This window comes from Camelus ferus, chromosome 2 (genome assembly GCF_009834535.1).
Source record: "Camelus ferus isolate YT-003-E chromosome 2, BCGSAC_Cfer_1.0, whole genome shotgun sequence".
In the NCBI taxonomy this organism is placed as follows: domain Eukaryota; kingdom Metazoa; phylum Chordata; class Mammalia; order Artiodactyla; family Camelidae; genus Camelus; species Camelus ferus.
In genome coordinates this window covers 72,152,991-72,173,043 of record NC_045697.1, presented here as the reverse complement: position 1 = coordinate 72,173,043, position 20,053 = coordinate 72,152,991, and the positions used below count along the sequence as shown (strand labels likewise).

The following is a 20,053-nucleotide window of genomic DNA, read 5'->3' as shown; positions in this document are numbered from 1 at the left end:
CTTAAAAAAAAAATCAGTTTTCTAGCTCTGTCTAATGAAAGAGACTGGAAGAAATTTCTCCAATAAAAGTAGCCAGGGCTTCTTGGAGAGATGGATGATTATAGGACTGGGGCAGGGAAAGTACAGCGTAAACCTAGAGTATCGTATTATTTCAGCTGTAAGGAGGTGTTCAAAATCAAGGGGGGACATGTCAAAAGGACACAGGAGCTAACACAAAAGACTCCTACTGGCCCAGACAATTTAAACATCAAAATACATAATGACAGGAATGGCTTATAAGACACTGAAAAACAAAATAATCCGTGAGTACATACTGACACTTAAAAAAAAAAAGAGGTTTCAAAGGAACGTGAAGAGAAAGTGCTTTTTTAAAACAGAATTTCAACTAACAAAAATAAAAGGAGTGATGAAATCGAAAATCACAACTCATAAATCATCAATTACTGATAATAGTTGACTCTGGAAAGAATCATTCATGGATGCTAAAACCATTGGAAAAAGATGCTAAGGATGGTGGCTTGTACCAGTGTGGCAGCAGTGGAAGTCGTGACAAGTGATTAGATTATGCATATGTTTTGAAGGTACAGCCAACAGGATTACCCGATGGGTTAGATGCGGGGTGTGAGAAGAAGACAGTAGCTGACGGTAACTCCAGAATTTTCTGACCTGAGCAACCAGGAGGATGGAGCTGCCATTTTCTGAGGAGGGAAATACATTAGGAGGAGGAGGCTGGTGGGGAAGAATCGGAATTCAGTTTTGGACACCTTAAGTCTACCAGACATCCAAATGATGTCAACAAGCAGCTGAGCCTGGAGCCTGGATTCCAGAATAGAAGTCTAGGCTAGAGAAAAGAATTTAGAATCATCAGCACATCTGTGTTATGAAAAGCTGTAAGAGGGAGGAAATGGAGAAAGAGAAACTGCTCTTGCTCAAGTTTTAACTGAACACTCTTTAACGAAACAAGTTAACTTTCTATTTAAGTTTTCTATCTCTAGTTAAGCTTCTAACTGGTGAGCAACAATTGAACACCCAAAGAATGAAAAAGAATTTAGCTTAATTCAGCAAACAGTTGTACATCTCTCAGCAGGAGACTCTATCATGAAGAATATGACATGGTGCTTGCCCTCAAGAAATAAAGTCTAGAGATGGGGAGACAGGCATATAAGCGAGTAACTGAAGCAGTATGAGGAGCAGTAACAGAGATAATGCAAAGATTTCATGGGCCTGGTAAGGAGGTACCGTAAGAAGTCAACTAACTCAGTTAGAGAAATGAGGGCAAATCAGTGCAGACTTTCCAAAAGGAGCTGTTATGCTGAAAAATATGTCAGTAAAAATAAAAAAGAAAAATACGTCAGGAAACTATGTAGGAAATAAATTATACAACAAGGAGATGAGATGATATTCCAAAGAGCTAAAAATAAATTCAGGATAAAACCTCCCCACTATTCAGAAAGAACATTTATAGAAAAAATAAACTTCATGGCTATTAAAAGGCAACTTAATGACAAATACATTTAAAAAATATAAAGATTTCAGTGTGAGGGAGAAATCAGGATCAAGGAGGATTATCAGGGTAGGTGTTTTGAGCTTGTCTTTGACAGATGAAAGGAAAGTGGATTCAGAGGCTATAAAAGATGGTTTACGTACAAAAGCAGCAATGAGAAGTTGCACTTGATCAATGGAATGCCTTACAAAGAGTAAAGGAGATACCCAAAGCTGCTATTCACAGAGCACTTACCACCTGTTGGGCCCTGCTTTATATATATATGAACTCATTTTAATCTTCTCAACAACGCTGTGTCTTTTGTAGATGCACAGAGAGGTTAACCAACTTGTCCAAGGTTAAACTACCACTAAGGGGGAGGGTGGGACTTGAACGCAGGGCAGCGTGCTCTGGAGTCTGCTACTAATCATTCTGCTTTGTCACTTCCCTAGAGGTCTGAAAGCTGCTGAGGAATGTCCTACCATGTCCGTTACATAAAAAAAGCAAGGGGCAGAATATGTTATAGATTAACAGAATAGGTGTGTGTGTATAAATGAATATGCTTTATAGTTTGTTTTCTATGTATTTGCATGTATAAACACACATGTTTACACACATAAACATATACACATAGGCTTGTATATGCATAGAATTATTTTTGGAAGCCTATTCAAGAGATTCATAACAGTGCTTCTCTCTAGGGAGGAGAGGGACCTTGGATAGAAGGGAAACTTACTTTTCTCTATATATGTCTTCATATTATTTGAATTTCTATTAAATGCATATGACACTTTTAAATAAATAAAAAACAGCTCTTACTTGAAAAATAAAACAATGGGAATGGCACAAAGACTAGACATTCCCTAGTGAGGGGGTACACATGATCACACAATTTCAATAATGAAAGGGGTTTTGAAGTCTTGGTTTGCTCATAGGTGGAGAAGTTAATTGGGATTTGTTATATTTGCTCCCTCTTTGAATTTCACCAGTACTCATATTTTTTTGCCTGGGGATCCTCCATACCCATTTGGTCCACATGTTGAAGGTGTAGCTAGCCCCACTGCCAGATCCAGCACAGGAATGGCTGTTACACAATCACTTTGTCCCACGTTCCCTGTCCCCGTGTTACCTCCAGGGATGGGCTATGAAACACTGCAGATCAATCAGGGCCTAGAAACCTTCAATCTGGGCCCTTTTAAACCTGGTTCAGCTTCCAAGGAAACAGGCTTTCTGCTGCAGGACGTGGTGTCCTAACAGAGTGAGCCTGAGGCTGCTGCTGGAGCCAAAGGTGGGAGCCTGCACTACACAGGTCAGAGCCGACAGGCAGAGAGAAACCAAATGATAGAGTGTCAGCTCTGAATCCAGTGGAGTTTGAAGCTAGCTGGCTCTTCTTTTGGACTTTTCAGTTTTTAAGAACAAATTGTTCCATTTTCTTTGCTCAGTTTTAGCTGTTTTTTCCCCCCAGTGGCCATGGAAGGATTCCAGTGGGTAGAGAAACTGAGGCAGGAAAAGCCCATTTCAACCTGGAAGTTTGCCGACATGCCTAAGGTCTAAGTCACAGTGTCCCAACTCATTGACCAGGACATGGATCACTTGATTCCGAGTCAGGTGAGAAGGGAGGAAAAGGAAAAGAAGGCTGGTGAGATGGGAAGAACAAGATGGAGCAGCAGGTGGAGGGGAGCCTGGTAGAAGACTGTTTCCAATAACCACCTATTATTATTATTATTAGAATATCATGTTATCTGTCTCTTCTTTAGCTGCATCATGATCGTACTAGTCCTTGTTTTGGGAAGATAATTCTAGCATCTCCTGCATGTTGACGATTCATTCATTATAAAAATAATTACTGGCTACCAATCATGTATTATATACTACTCCAGGTGCTGAAGATACAGCAGTAAATACAACAGAAAAAAAAAAAAAATCCCTGTCCTCATGGAGCTAACAGTCACATCACAGGCATCTTTTCATGACACTTTTTTGTTAAAAAACATAAACATGTCCTGAATGAACATTTAATGCTATAGACGTGTCAAGGACTGTGCTAGGTGCTTTTATGTCAATTACTTCACTTAATCCTAATACTATTCTTGCAAAGTAGGTATTTTTATTTTCATCTTATAAACGAGGAAAACACAAAGAAGCACTAACAGATCTCAAGTATTGCCTATTTTAGAAGCCTAAAGTCACTAAGATGAAACCCAGTATTAAGAATTTGAAACTAACTCGTGTGGAAAGACTGCAAAGAAAACGTTATGGGGTTTGGCCAGAGTATTATTACAGCAGCGTATACTAACTAAATTCTCTGGTTTTCAAAAATTTGAATTGTAATAAAAATTTTTGATGTGCTATTTCAATTTTCAGTAGCAAATAAATGTGTGTACAGAGGATCTTATTAAAATTTGAGTACCTTTTAAAAAGTCTGCAGAAATTATGTTGAAGATCACACCATCTGTCATCATACAATCTCAAGTAAAATCTAGCTTTGGCTTTCAAGTATGGTATTTCGCTCACTAAACCACAGCTCTATTTAACTACTATACGACGGATGTCTCCACTATAGCAACTTAATGGGTTTACCCAGATCCTGCAAAGTCCCTGGGTATTATGTAACACATGAATAAAGAAACTTACATGAAGCAATTTATTATCATCTCCTGATCTGACTGTTGCTCATTGGGTTAGTATCTAGGATGTGATCTCCTAGCTGTTTTGTTTATGAAACCTCGAAGTGGTATGTTGGAGTTGCCTGACCAATGCACAAGGGTTAATTGTTAAATTTTCAGAAATTCTGCAAGCCAGTTGACTTCATGTTGACAGCTTGAAACTGACCGTGGTGGACATCAAGGAAATTGACAAATACTACAAATCAGGATTTTACTTTGGTTTGCTTTTTTTCCTGGACAGCCAGTTGTTAAACATTCACTAGCCCACCACTATCCTACTCAATGGAGAAATATCACAGGAATTACTTTATTAAGTAAATTACTCAAAATACTGGCAAACTTCTCCAATTTGAAAGATTTCTACTACTCCCCAAATACATAACAATGATACATAAGGGGTACCATGGATACGTGTAAATGTCTTTCCCACTGCATTGTGGGGCTAAAATGGCCATTACCCATACTTTCAGAACCTGGTTTATAAGCTTAATGCCATAATATACTTGTAATGGGTTTGAATATTGTACCCCCCAAAACTCATGTCTACCTAGAAGCTCAGAATGTGACCTTATTTGGAAATAGGGTCTTTGCAGACATAATTAATTCAAGACAAGTTCAGTCTGGATTATGATGGGCCCTTAACACAATGACTGGTATCTTTATGAGAGAAAGGGAGACTCAGACACAGAAAGACAGAGGGAAGACAGTCATGGGAAGACAGAGGCGGAAACTGGAGTGATACAGCTACAAGCTAAAGAAAGGCAAGGACTGCCGGCAACCACCAAAAGCTAGAAAAAGGCAAGGAAGGGTTCTTCTCTAGAGTCCTCAGAGGGAGCACGGCCCTGCTGACTACTTGATTTTGGACTTCCAGCTTCCAGGACTGTGAGAGAATAAATTTCTGTTGCTTTAAACCGCGTAATTTGTGGTAATTTGTTATGGCAGCCCCCAGGAAACCACTACAATACTTGTGCAAATTATCATGTGCATAATGCCTAAGAGAACACAGTTAAGGAGCCTAAAAAGAATTTAATAAATTCCTTTCTGGCCTCTTGCTACCTGTAAGATTTTCACAAGAAATCACATATTACAATACATCTTAAGGTAAGTTTTCGGCGCAGCATCCGTTTTCAATCTCCTACCTTAATAACCCCAGATGGAAAGAAGGACATGGTGTAAATAGAGTGGAAGCAACGCTAATGAGTGAAGTTATGCCGAAAACAAATCAGTAGGCTGGTGAAACTTTTGTGCGGCTCCATGATCCCATAAACCAATCAGCAAAGCTGCCACTCAGTACTCAAATTGGTGTATTTTGGAATATAAACACAGAAGTAACTACCATTTTTAAGTGCTTACCATGTGCCATGCACCGAACAACTCAATTTAAACGTATGTCCTATGAAGCAAGTATTATTTGTCTCAACCTTACTGATGAAGAAACTGAGGATGGGCCAAGTTAAGTAACACTGCCAGTAAGAGGCAAAACAGGGGATCAGCATCATTCCCAGCCCTGAACTAACTGCCTTGAGTCAGTGCTTCAACACCTAAAAGTGTGGTCCACAAGGCACCCGAACCCCATCCGAGACGAGGACTTCTAAGTGCAGGACCAGGACTCTGCAGCTTCAGTACCGCCTTCCAGGACTTCAGTTGCACACCTGTTACTCTTTCTTGCAACCTGAATTTCACCCCTTCTTTCAAGTTTTCTGTCTCTCTCTGCCACATTCCAGGAAATTACTTTAGATCTATTTTTAAATTTGGTTATTTTTTTCTTCCACTGTCCCTAATCTTGATTTTAACTCATTCACCGAGTTAAATCACTTCAGTGATTATATTTTACATCTGGAATCCTGCTTTTTTCTTAACACGAGGTCATAAGCCTTTCCTATGTTGTACAGTGTTCATAATTATTTTTTAAAACAGTAGCATAATATTTACTCTATGGTTACACCATGATTTATCTATTCATTCATCTGTTATATAACACAAACCCTTAGAAACTACCATAGAATCGTAGATCGGCTAAATGATCCACTGTGATTTAGCATGTGTAAAGTGGGCCCCTGGCATCTCTGCAGTTAAAATATTCTTGGGTGATTCTGATGCACACCCATGGTCGAGACCTACAGATTTAAAGACCTCCACAAGTAGAGACAGACCTTTAATACCATAATAATTAATAGTAGCCCACGATGGTTAAAAATCTGATCCTACTTCCTGAACTGAAATCTCGGGCTCCACCCCTGGAAGACTGAGACCCAGGGGAAAGCTTCTTAACGCCTCCGGACTTTGGTTCCTTGACTGTCCAGCGAGGATCACTGAAACTCTCAGTGGGCTGCGGTGATCAAATGAGATGATGCAAGGAAGCACAGCAAGCCATCCTCATAACCGCTCTGTTGGGTGAATGAGTACTTAAAGGTGAGAGGCACTGTCTGTGAACATCTGCAAGCACCTTCTAGTCCACCCCGACGCAACCTCAGAGAGGTGACTGGAGACTGGAGGATTCTGATCTGGAATCCACCTGGAGGGTGGGGAGAGGAGATTGAGACTGCAGGGAAGTTTACAGCCTCACCTCTAGACCTGCTGACAAGCTGAAAAGCAGCTTGTCCGTGGTAGAGGAGGTGTTGCACGCTTGGGGGCGGTCGCACTTCCATGTATTTTTACCTTATCAAGAAGAATTACCAGTGTGTGACTTTATGAGACCCAAATTCCTGGATGGAATGAGGAAAGGCTATATAGTCTTCAGACTGAGACCACTGCGGTTAGAAGAAGCCACCAGAGATTTGCTTTAGATTGAACAGTGGTCCCAGGAATAATCACATATTTAAGGAAGAGTAGAGAGGAGAAAAATGGGAATGGACAACAGGGGAAGGTCACCAAGCTTCGGATGGACAAAAACAAAGCTTGAAATTCAGACAAGTTGTAAATTCAGTAAGTCTATGGTTCTCTTGATAATTTCTAAGGGTTAAGTTTCACAGCTATGACCCAGAAGAATTCCTCTAATGAGTAGCTTTCTCCAGTTCATAATGCAGACTATGAATATGTACAGTGAATTTAAAGGGCTGTTCTAAAAAATGTTTCACAAGGTAATATTCTGTTCTAGGTACCAAATAAAAAACTTATGAACTACCTGAAAGAAAAATTATCCAGAAGTCTAGATTGTGGTTACACATGGGAAGTAGTTTTGTCTGCTTGCCTAGAGGGGACCTGACACATAGTGCTCAATGAGTATTTGTTAAATGTACTGTTTTCTCTCTTTTGGCTTCAACCACTAATGGTTAACTTCATGCTTAATCAGCACCTCTATGGAAGAGCAAGAGAGAAAAAGCAGTGAAGACTGTTTGCCTTTTTGGGCTGTGATTCTGTCTCCCCGCTTCCCCACCCCATACCCAAAGTGAAGGGAGGCTTTCTTGGGCCCTGTATTGAGCAACTTTAATTATTTTAACTTACCAAAAAGCAATAAAAAATGCAAAAATGTAAATATAAAATTAAAAGTACAAAAATAAATATGAAAAAATTTAAAGACATTCCATATATCTTTTTTTTAATTGGCTGCTTTTCGTTAGCAGTTTTTTTTTTTAAATTGGCCACTGTCAAAAAGCTAAAGTGACATATACTCTGCAGCACTGGTTCGTAACCATGTTTGAGTCTTTCCTTTTGAAAATCTGATAAAAAGTTATAATTATCTCCCCAGAAATATGTGTATACATATACACAAAATTCGGCATATAAATTCAGAAGTCCAAAATTGCTCTGATGCGAGTGAAAGGGAATCCAGGTTACAAAGCCCTTCTCTTCAATATACAGCACACAGGACTCTGGACCTTGGGGATATGATTATTTCCCCTTGTTAACACATGCAAACAGAGAACAGCTTAGGGGTATTGATGGAAACTTTAAAAATGCTACGAGGTAGGTTCTAGGTACATGCCTAATTGATTATTGATGGTCTTCTTCCCTGTTGTTTTTAGTAACTGACTCAGATTAAACCATTCAAAATTAGCATTATAACTAGGTCTTTAAAATAGCAAAACTTCTGAACCAGACAAGTCTATACAAAGGAAAGAGAGATTACACAAAGATATGTGATATCCCTAAACGCCACAGCAGATCAGCCAGGCTGTATGTGACCTTGACTGAAACTTAACATTTAGGATTTTTAAGTGAGAGGGGCACCGAGAGTGGAGACGTGAGAAAAAAAACAAAACCAAAAACCAACGATTGTGGGGAGGACAACAAAAAAGTTGTTGTTGACCTAAACATTTCAACACATGCCTCTGTTCAACATAAAACACTCAAGAAAGAAAACATATGTGAGAACCAGCTTTCAGAAAACATTTGATTAAAAATAGTTACACTTACATCAGCTGTGTTTCAAGTTGTGGTCCATTGCATTTGATATTTATAACTAAAGAGAAAATAAGAATACCAACTGGTCAGCTATTCGTATTTTAGAGTCAAGGTCACGGACAGCTTTCTGGTTGGTGGGGGGGGGGGGCACGCTGGAGGATGTCATGTGAGCTGAGGATGCCTGCTTTCTGGCCACTCTGGAAGAGAATCAGTGAGGGTTTCTGAAGCCCCATGGGGCTGTTCCTCTTGGCACCTTTCCACCTCTGTGAAGAGGAAGGTAGTTTGATTAACTAAAAAAAAAATCTCATGAATAACTTTCGGGAAAGAGGGAAGTGAGCCTTCCCTGGCACTCCTTGCTGAGTCAAAAACAGGCAGGGACAAGCTTGGCCTCGAGGAAGGTACTTGTGCTTTTCTGCCAGCCTCTCCCATTAGGAGTTTCATGATGAAATGAGAACGAAGGAAACTTTAAAGCGAAGCTTTATAGGACAGTATAATGGATTATAAAATGTTTGACAAAAGGACAGCTTTTCTTTAAAAAGGGCAAGATGCAAGGTTAGTCTGCATATTTCCTTTCCCTACATTTTTCTCCAAATATTATTATTTGCTGTAAAGTCCACATTGTGAATGAATACATTTTATCTAGATGATAAAGAGGAATCAACAGAATCAAAGTGAACATTAATCTTCAGTGGAGCCCAGTTTTAACTCTTATTGCCCTGAAAATAAGCCATCGTGCATAATAGAAAATTGAAGTTGAAACCAGGAAAATCCCAATACTCAGGGAAGCATACTTATATAGTAAAAATATTAAAATATATCAGAGATCGAAAGTTTACCATGAAGAAGAAGGAAAAAGTGACAGATGGGCAGGGCTTTAGTTGTTACTATATTTTATTTTAGAAAGAGATCAGAAGCAAATATGATAAAATGGTAATACAGTTAGCCCTCTGTATCCTCGGGTTCTGCATCCATGATTCAACCAACTGCAGATGGAAAATATATATATTTTTTAATTCCAGAAAATTCCAAAAAGTAAAACTTACTTTGCCATGCACTGGCAACTATTTATACAGCATTTACAATGCATTAGGTATTAAAAGTAATCTAGAGATGATCTAAAGTATACAGAAGAATGTGCATAGGTTATATGCAAATACTGCCCCATTTTTTTACAAGGGACCTGAGCATCTGTGAATTTTGGTATCTTGCAGGGTCCTAGAACCAATCCTCCAGGACACTGAGGGAAGACTGTACCTATTAAATCAGGTGGTGGTATGTGGTATCCTTTACATCAATTTTTAAATGTTCTGTATGCTTGAAATATTTTATAATTAGAACAGTTTTTTTTTAAAAAGAATGTGAAGACTTACATAGCAAGACTCTTGAAAGCTAAATGGTATTCTCTGACGTGAAACATGCAGAACACCAGATGGTCCAGTAGCCCTAATTCTAGAAATAATCTCCACGTGGTAAGAGTGTGTCTAAGCCTAGCCTATACTCAGCTTATTGGAAATAGGGTTTTAAGCATGGGACAAAAATTCAGTAGAAAAAGGAGGACCGGGGTAGACTCCTAGAGTTGGTTTTAAAATGATTTAATTTGTATCATATGTGGACAATCAGCGAGAGAGAAATCCAGGCAGGTTAAATGTTTATAAGCTCTGTAAAGCACAGCTAAGGGTCTGTAGCCCCCAAACCACAGCCAGCCCCAGCAGCTTTCAGGTTAGCCCTGCCCCTTTGCTGCTGCCTGTGGGTGACTGAGTGCTGGACAAACCACCAGCTTCTCAGGGCGTGGTGGGTCCTCACAGAGGCATGATGGGAAGGAAGAGGGGGCGAGGCTGGAGGAGAAAAGAGTAAGAGGCTGCAGGTGAGGAAAAGGCAGAGCCCATGACATTTTACTGTTAAGCCTGAACCATGTACTTTAGCAAGTATGTAGCGTATGTAAAATTTCAGAAATACCATTTCCTTCCAGTAAATGTAAATGCTCTCCCACTGACGTTCCTGCGGAAATGGAATTTGGGGAGAGTGTGGGACACTCTCCACTATACCTCCCTCTGCTGGAAGGGAGGAGGAGGGCAATTCCATAGCTTCTCCCCTGGCTCACACCCTCTCTGGAGGTTTACAGCCTTGACTGAATCCACCCGCACTTTCACTTTCTCTTCTGTAGCAGTTTACAGCGGAGAGCCAACAGAACTCCTATGTTAACTGTTAGGTATGCAGTTATCATAGAATATTGAATGTTTGGGATCTGTGTTTTCTTTCTTCTGCTTTCTACCTTTCTCCTTAATATCCAGGGATGCTAACTCAGAGATTCTAGAAGAAATTATAGAGTCACCACAACCATCATCTTGAAAATAAGTATCTAATAATCAGGAAAAATACATACGTTTACAAAATAATATACTCAGACAAGTCTATATAACCTACGTACTACAGTTTTACATAGTAGAAACGTACGCAAAGGAGAAAGGTAAAGGTTGATTCGACACTGCACCTAGATCAGTGGTTCTAAGACAGGGTGATTTTGCTCCCCTACCCCCAGGGCATTTGGCAATATCTCGACACATTTTTTGGTTGTCACAACTGTAGGAAGCTACTGGTACCTAGTGGGTAGAAGTCAGGAATGCTGCTGAATACCCTACCATGAACTGGAAAACCCTCCAAAACATAAAGTTTTCCCGCCCAAAATACCAGCAGTGATGAGTCTGAGAAACCCTGATGCAGCTGCATCTGTCCCACTGCCTCTCTCCCAGCCTCACAGGGAGCGCGTGCTTAGCTAACTGTGCAGAAGACAGCACAATTGTGAAGATCCTCCTGATAAACACACACACGGAGAGTAAGTCCTTCCTCCGCCTAAATTTTACAGGCAAAAAGGATTTAAATTCCCTTCACAAACTGAAAGGTCACCCTCAGCTATCCTTCATGAAAAAGACTATTAAAGGTGATACTGGGAAAGTGCTCTGGAAAAAAGTATCTCATGACTGTTTCTTTCCCTCCTCCCCATCCTTCTGATTAAGAGCTTCTAAGATAAATACAATTACTTCCTTTAACTATTACAAAGAGCAGAGTCATTTAAACTCTCAGTGAATGAGGACAGGCAAAGAGACCCATGACAGTTTGTAATAGACTCTCTAAACTGTTCTTTGTTTTCTTACAACTGGATTAAATGCTTAATAAATGTATGTTGAATTAGTGAATAAAAAATAATTGGGTGAAACAATAAAGCTGTGGCTCAAGTTTAATAATGACTGATCTTACACATTTATATTTTGCCTTCTTTTATTATTAGTTGTTTATATATCTATTCCTCCCACTGAGTATTAAACTCCTTGAAACGGAAACCATGATTTGACAAGAATATCTAATGTCCATTAGATTGTTTTACTTCTAGACTATTTTGGAAATGTGAGGCAGAAACACTACATGAGAAGGATGTATGAAGGCTGAGCATAAATAGTTACATAAAGTTTTTGTTTAGGGAATAAATTTACAACAACATTAATGTCATGTATTTTTTAGTATCAAGAATTGTTACTTAGCCACAAAAGACTGGAGCCATAGACATAAACAGTTCATGAAAACACCGTAATGCATACTTTTTGTATAGACAGTCCAGAAAAAACTCCCATTTTTTCTCTTAATGTTAACTCTTCAGTAATTACAATTGGTGTCCATACTGATAACATGTCTTTCAATAATCCTTATCACAAGTGCACATATAAACAAATACACTATTGATATACAGGACACACAGACAGATGTGCTAAAAAGATAGATGCTGGATCTGACTCCCTAATACCTGGTACCCTTTGCCCTTGACCCTCTCTCTCCCTTGTTTTCCAGAGTGATAATTTTCTGCATCTTTATCACCATTGTTCTCCCATGTCCCGGCCCCTCGGTCCCTGCCCCCAGCACCCGGAGGGCACACATTCCATATGAGTTCAATGAGCAGGAGTCTGCTGTTGGTTAACGAGCCACCAGTCCCATGAGGAAGAACCTCTAAGAGCCTCAGTTTTCTCACAGGCATTATTACACTTTTTACCTCCAGGGCTGTTATGAGGGTTAGAAAGGATGATCACTTGGCAAATCTTTAGTAAGTGCTAATTCTCTTGTTTATCATTGCCCCTCTTTCCTCATCCATATTCTAAAGGACTTGAGACCATAAGACTGTGGCTAAAATATCATATATACTCTGCCTAACACCTTGAATAGGAAAGACATTTTCCATTCCACACGACAGCTACGACAGGAGACTTACGATGCAAAAAAGACTGGTAAGACGATACACAATATTACCCAAGAGGTAAGTAATCACAGTACTTTGATTTTTTTGTTTGTTTTGAAACAGGGATGAGAAATTAGAATAGCCTGGGTCTAGAAGTGGGGTACAAGGAGAGAAGGGAAGCAAAATGCAAAGCTGGCAAATCAAAGGCAAATTTCCCCGACAACACAACTTTACTGAGGGTCTGTCTCATTGCCCTTCACCTATTCACAGCAAATCAACAAAAAGACTGAGGCCTTAAACAAGAGCCTACTATATAGCACAGGGAAATAAATTCAATATCCTGTAAGAAACTTACATAATGGAAAAGAATATGAAAAAGAAGATATATGTGTATAACTGAATCACTCTGCTGTACACCTGAAACTAACACATTGTAAATCAACTATACTTCAATTAAAAACTTTATTTAAAAAAAGAGAGAAAAAAAGAAAAGAAAAAAAAAAAAAACCATGCCCAACTTCCCTCACCCCGCCAAGAAAAAAAAGACTGAGGCCAAAAGAATGTCATATCCTAAGAGACACACACAGCTTAGTGGGAGTTGAAAACCTTTTGCCAAAAGCTTTGAATTACTGAACAAATGAAAATGTTTATAAATGATGAAACTGTAATTATTGACTGGCTTATCTTAAAACTATTACCAATCAGTCTATAAAACATGACACCATATTATGAAAATAAAAACCTCCAATTACCTTAGAAAAAGATATTCTCGATTAAATAAACAGAGAAAGAACTTGAAGATGTAGACGAGGCTTGGTCAAGCACACCACAGCGTGTCCTGAAGGAGGGCATCCCCAGGACCACCATGTGTGGACGCACAGTTGCTCAGGTGGAAGCCCTATGGTACACCCAGGCGCTCTGTGGAACCCCTGTATACATTTTCTCATTCAATCTCTGGGAGACTCTATGAAGTACAGACGGTCACCGTGTCTGCATTTTGCACATTCAGGTACTGAGGTTTAGAAGTGCTGCATAACCTACTCACAGGCACACAACTAGTAACAGAGCTGGATCTGAACTCATGATCTTAAGTACTATGCTATGTAATCCATACACTCAGTCGTCTGAGTGTTTTTCACTAGATCTCCAAAGAGCTGAAATCAAGCACTCTCTCAAAGAATTATTAAAGTTTTAGGAAGCATACAATTAAAAACACCTTTCAGATAATCAAGAAACAAGAAAAGTTTGTCAGTTAATATTGAGATAATTTCTACTAAATGGAAATATTTACAGATTTTTTTTAAATCTGTCACTTTATTGCTAAGAGACACATTTATATTAAAATATAATAATCATGTGAACATAGGAGCAGAGGCAAATTGTAGTCACGGGAAGCATTCCTTCCTTTTGCTCCTAGGACATCAAATCTTCCAAAACGCACAAAGAAAGACACCACAAACTTACTTTGACCTGAGGGTAGGACTTCTTGTTCTTTTCACTAGATGCACCAGGGAGTCCACCATGGGAGGGGCCTTCGCACACATAACGGAAACGAAATCCTCTCTGCAAAGGTGAACACAGAGAGAACGAGTTTCAGAAATACTTACTACACATTACCGGGACAAAATGATACACAAATTTTAAATTTTTGTGTATATCAGAGGAGAGAGGAAAAACATAAACTGTGAAAGAGGACTGTAAATGAGAACCACTTTTCCCATCATCTTATTATGAACATTGATGTTAACTGATGTTTGTGCACTCGGCTGTGGCTCAAAAGCCAGGTCCCTAGCCCTGCGGAACCTCTCCTGCTATGCTAGATGGAGAGTAACTGCTGCAGAGCTGTAAGCCTTGGACTCTACATGCTACAGCTTGTCTGCATCAGAGCTTCCTTGTCTCAAATTGCTGCCAAGCTCTGAAATTGGCCATATGACTCAAAGTTAAGCTTCTTTGACTCTTACTTAAAGGAATTACTTTATCTACTCTGATTACAGTTGGTTCAGGAGAGAATACAGAAATGTCTTGTTAAATATATCACATCAGTGTTGTAGACTACACCCCATGCTAGAACCCGCATCTGTCAGCTCCTCTCAACAGCTCAGAAGATAAAATTTTTGCTTTAAGATTATCAATATTGTCAAACTCAAGCTGGATATACACACTGACCTGAATGAATCCAAAACCAGAGTCCCTTTAAATATTATTAACTCAAGAGTTTTACAGATGTAGCAAATCAGTTTAGAGTTAACTAGAAGTCTTTACCGTGTGGGCTATTAAACACCTAAGTCCCACGGTTTTTAATCTATACAAATAAGAAGATTGGACAAGACCATCTTCAGAGTCTATTCCACTTCTGACATCTTATAATTTACAAAGCTAACAATTATAAATGTGCATATTTATATATAAGGAATAAAACAAGAACAGTTATGAGAATGGATCCCATCATCATATTAAGGGAGCTTTCAATGTTCTTCCTGAAAGACTCCATCAATTGGTGGTAGTGTTAATAGTTTATAACTGTACGGTCACTTGATCAGATGGTTTTCCTTTTTCTCAAATTCACCTTTTAGTGAAAAGAATATGTTAATATATTTTAAAGAACATCATCATTTTTCATTTATTTTTATTGTGAAGCTGACTTCACATAAACAGCGTTAGATCCCGAGGCCACCAGAAGCGCCACACACGTACTGCTTGCTGGTGGGGGCTTTCTGCCGTGCACATTGGACAGAGCCTGGCAAACACAAAGATTTTGACAGCTCTGAGCTCATGGAACAATGTAAAATTTTTGCCTTGTTTAGATTGCACTGCATTTCACTATGCCTCACAGGGTCTTAAAAGCAAGCTGAGTGGTCCAGGGGCCCTGAACTAACTAAATCTCTGGAAAGCATCTGGAATTGCTTCTAAATTCTCTGAGAATTTTCTGATTTCCAAAGAAGATCAGTCTAAAGCATATTTCATGGGATGAGTAAGGCCTGAAGTAAATTCCCCAGTAGGGGAAATGCCTCAAGTAACACATGGGTCTGGGGAGTATGATCAATTATCAAAGTGGAACCGAAAACAACTCTTGCCTCTGGCTCCTCAGGAGGTCCCAGACCTAAACACCTGGGAGGTAAAATGAGTTATTTAGAGGCAATTCTCCTCTCTTCTGCTTCTCACAAAATTTAAACTAAAAAATAAGTTACAAATTCAGCCCTATACCTTTTGTAGGCAAAAGCTGTTGGCTTATTTTTAATAATTCAGTGAAATTTCTTAAAGTATGAAAAAGCAACTGCATATGCAACAGTTAGCCTGTAGAATCTAACCATAAAGGTAGAGATTTACTTGACTGCTAATCAATTTAAAATACAACTGCAGTTTTTAAACAGCATTAGGTAATTGGCACTTAATATCCAATAGGACTAGACACGCTGAAGGTTACGAGTCTATGCTGTGACTCATCTCTGTCAGAGCTGGGGAAACTGTGGCAGAGACCCGAAAGAAAAAAAGAACATTTTTCTAGATTTTATTTTAAAACCTTAATAAAGTAATTCATTATTTTTAATCACAAAATTTCTTTAGGACAGTTGGAGAAATACATACTACACATATACTTTTATATTTTAATAGGAGTGGCGTCAAATAGAGCATGAATAAAGGGACATGTCCCAATAGCTTGCTTATAGTCTGAAAAACAACAGATAACATCCATGATTGGATGTAAGTACCTAAACTTCTATGTAAAGGAATTTGTAACTTAAGGATAGAAATTTATTACTGCTTTTTTTTTTTTTAGGAAGATAGGATGTCTTCAAATGCATAGTCAATGCATTTCTGATTCTAAATATTTGAGATTAAAGGTTTGCCAATCCACAGCCATTCATCTCAGTAACTCCATTTGCTTAAAATGAGTCATCAACCTCAAAGGCAAGGCTACATCCATCCGGTCAGAAAGTCTGACTTACATACCACCTTCTTACTTTCACTGGAGTCAGACATCAAAATAATATCAGTTTGGTAAGAAAACACATTGTTTTACTCAGATGTGCTTTTATGTATGCACATGGAGTGAACTGAATTTTGAATTTTGGATATAACACAACCCATCCTTCAAGTAAATCATAAATGTCAATTTTTCCTTATGACTACTGGACCCATGATAAGAAACTCCACTTAAGAAGTCTTATTGCAGTGCTAGGCTTATAAAAATGGGTATTTGAAAAACAACATGTTTTGTCTAGTATGCAGACAAATAAATTTTAGTTGATTTCTCAGTTTCACAGATCACCCAGATCTTACAAGATAGAAAACTTCCCAGGAGGCCAGACCACTGCATAGAATGTTAGGAGATAAACTTCTACTGGCAGGGTCTTTGAGAGAATAGATGGCCATCTGTGAGAAGTCACTGCTGTGGAATTGGACGCGGAGGTAAAACAAAGTCATGTCGGCAGCCTGTGGAGTCAGGGTGTGCCACCTGCAGGCGATAGAGCAACGACCCGAAGTGTCATGTGGCATTCCTGTCCCCACACCAGGAACTTTCATCTAAGTTCAACTGCATAAGGACTGTCTATCTGGTCACAGTTAAGATAGATACTTTATATTTTGACCAAAATCCAAATACATATATATTGCCATGACTATAGTAACCACAACAGATACTTTAAATTCTTGACCTAGTCAGCATTTGTTAAGTGTTACACAATGCAAAAGTGTTATACTCTACGTACCCGAGCTACCGAAAACATTTAGGAAAGGTACTGGGTGATATAACCGCAAGAGAGCAGGCACACACATCCTCAGTCTCACACAGATGTGGTAATAAGCACATCCATTTAGAGGTTTACTGACTTTGTCCTCATTCTGCAGAGGACTACACCATTACTTCCACCCCTTAACGACTGAAATCTCCTATAGGCAGATATTAAAGATTCTCTCCTCTCCTCTTTCATAGCACTGGTCCCATCCAATTTCCGATAAATATTTACCCAAGGGGGCATGGTGAGGAGGCCCCTTCAATTCCCAGGTATCTTCTACAGAATCTAGTAGTAAGAGGAAGAGCCTGACAAAATAAAATGCCCCTCTTCTGACACCAAAGAGGCTGAGTATAAAACTAACCCTGGAGGGAAGAGGACTAAACTGTCCATCCCAATACTTTATCTACACCCCACTGATACTTTTAGTGTCTTAGGTTACACATTCCAAAGACAGAAAAGGCTGGAGCTCCCAAGGAGGGAAGAAGGCTGAGAAGCACTGTGTGTGCGCAGAGACGGTTGGTGGATGAAACTCGGTGTGTGTGAGCTGCATGTACAGGTGTTTCCTTATAGATGAAAATGAATGGGGATAACGCCTCTCCTCGGAGTGGCTGGTAAGCAAAGTTGGTGGAGACAGTGGGATATGAAGGATCTACGATTAACTAAGCATGACAGGAGGCTCAGGACAGTCTGAAGAATGACTAAGAGAAATGTAAAGTGGATAAATACTTTGGCAGGTTGTTGATCTTCTAGATAAGGTACTTCCTTCATAAAATTCATTAATATTTTACTCAGTGCTCAAGATATTAATGTTAGACTTATGGATCCCATATATAAAGAGAAAGTCCCACCCCTTTAATCTTACCTGTTTAGGTTGCTCTAATATTTGAAGGTATGGGCCATCTGCTAAAAACAAAACAACAAACAGAAACCAAAAGAAACTGTGAGGCTTCTCAAATTTGGTAAAAAAATATAAAGCAAATGATAAAATTGAAATTATGTGTTTAAATAGAGGCTTCAAATCAATGTTTTAGCTGAAATTCCAAAAGGATATATCTTCTTTGTTTTAATATTAAATTTACCTTTATTTGAATAACAGTTTTACACCGTTAGAGAACCACACGATATAAACGTCTGTTGACTGGTGATGGCACACTGCACAACCCAACAAAAGGCATGATGTCCAGCAAGAATTAAGACGTCAATAACCTTCACAACCATGTCTACTAACAAAGTTTTATTTTTTAAAAATTGATTTATTTTGTTTTTGGTTTTTTTTGGGGGGGGGTAATTAGGTTTTCTTTTTTAATGGAGGTATTGGGAATTGAACCTGGACCTTGTACATGCTAAGCATGCACTCAACCACTGAACTATACTCTCCCTACAACAAGGTGTTTTTAAAATGACACTAATACCAACTAAAAGCAGCAACCATGTCCGGGGCACTAGGAAATTTTCTTTTGCCTTCACGTCATTAGAATCTGACTTCCATTCTCCAGAAAGAATGTGCTTAATGTGAAGTGATAAGAGCCTGAGCTAGCACCTACCTGTCAGAAACACAGATCATGATCTCAGGCTCTCCTGAGTTTTCAGTTCCTTTCCTTTACTTGAATCCAGAAGTACTGCCCTCATTCCCTAACTGGCTAGCTTGTTCCTCCTCCCTCCCAAATTTAATTTGGTCTATCAGACATGGTAGATTCTTTTTATTAACCCATAGCTTTTGATGTTTGATGATATTTGAATACTGTGCTCTCATATAAATTGTTCTAAAACAAGAATTTTATAAAATCCTGGAAATAATTTAGATAGGTGCATACCAATTAATTATCATAAAACAAAGTATACTAGAAGCTTAATCCATACCCTGACTATACCTGACTTTGGAAATTCAAAGGAAAATCAGAACCTCTGACAGTATAAATACAAATTTGCTCAATATGAGAAAGTCCCTAAGCTTCCCAGCTGGTTTTTATGTCAACAGTATAATAACTAGTAGCTGTTCAATACCTAAAAGGCTCATGGGGTTTCTCACTTGTTTGAATGTAAATTAAAAAGTTCAGTGCTTAAAACATTTTAGGAGAATGCTTCTGTCCATTTCAATCTTCACTGTCTCTGGGCCAGAAGTTCAAGACCTATTGTTTTAGATAAATAAATTTACAAAGAAGAGCCAAACCTTCAAGTTGATATTAAAAATAAGCTATAACTTAAGAGAGAATTTATTTTTATCTTTTTACTATTATGATGAATCAGGATGAGGCTACAGAACTGTAGGAAACAGAGGTATAATTATTTCCTGTTATTATTCAAGAAATTTACAAGGAAGTCAGTTTAAAAATGAGTGAATATGGTGAGAAATGTAACATAAGAAAGGAAAAAAGGATAGTGACAGGACAATGCAGTATAATTTAGGTAAAGTATCTTCTCTTGTCTACATGAAATTAATCCCTGGATATTTTAAACTACTGTTAGAAAAGAAACTGCTAAAACTAAAAAATTCAAAAAAATGTCTAGAATTTAATTACTGATAAGGAGATAAAACGGATTAGAAAGAGAAATATTTTCACACTGCTAAACACAGTCTGTATGACAATGTAACAAATCTACT

General features: G+C 38.6%; 1 protein-coding gene across 5 annotated transcripts in view; it reads right to left on the bottom strand.

Moving 5' to 3' along the window:
• Positions 1–20,053, bottom strand: part of NFKB1 (nuclear factor kappa B subunit 1) — a 109,438-nt gene that overhangs the window by 61,287 nt on the left and 28,098 nt on the right. For 4 of the 5 annotated variants that reach the window (XM_032460775.1, XM_032460779.1, XM_032460758.1 and 1 more), the window contains 2 exons: positions 18,314–18,354; positions 14,180–14,278 (listed from right to left, as the gene is read on the bottom strand). In XM_032460775.1, the coding sequence (XP_032316666.1) occupies positions 14,180–14,278; positions 18,314–18,354 (140 nt within the window). The remainder of the gene's footprint in view (positions 1–14,179; positions 14,279–18,313; positions 18,355–20,053) is intronic. The other variant, XM_032460770.1, reaches the window with a different exon arrangement.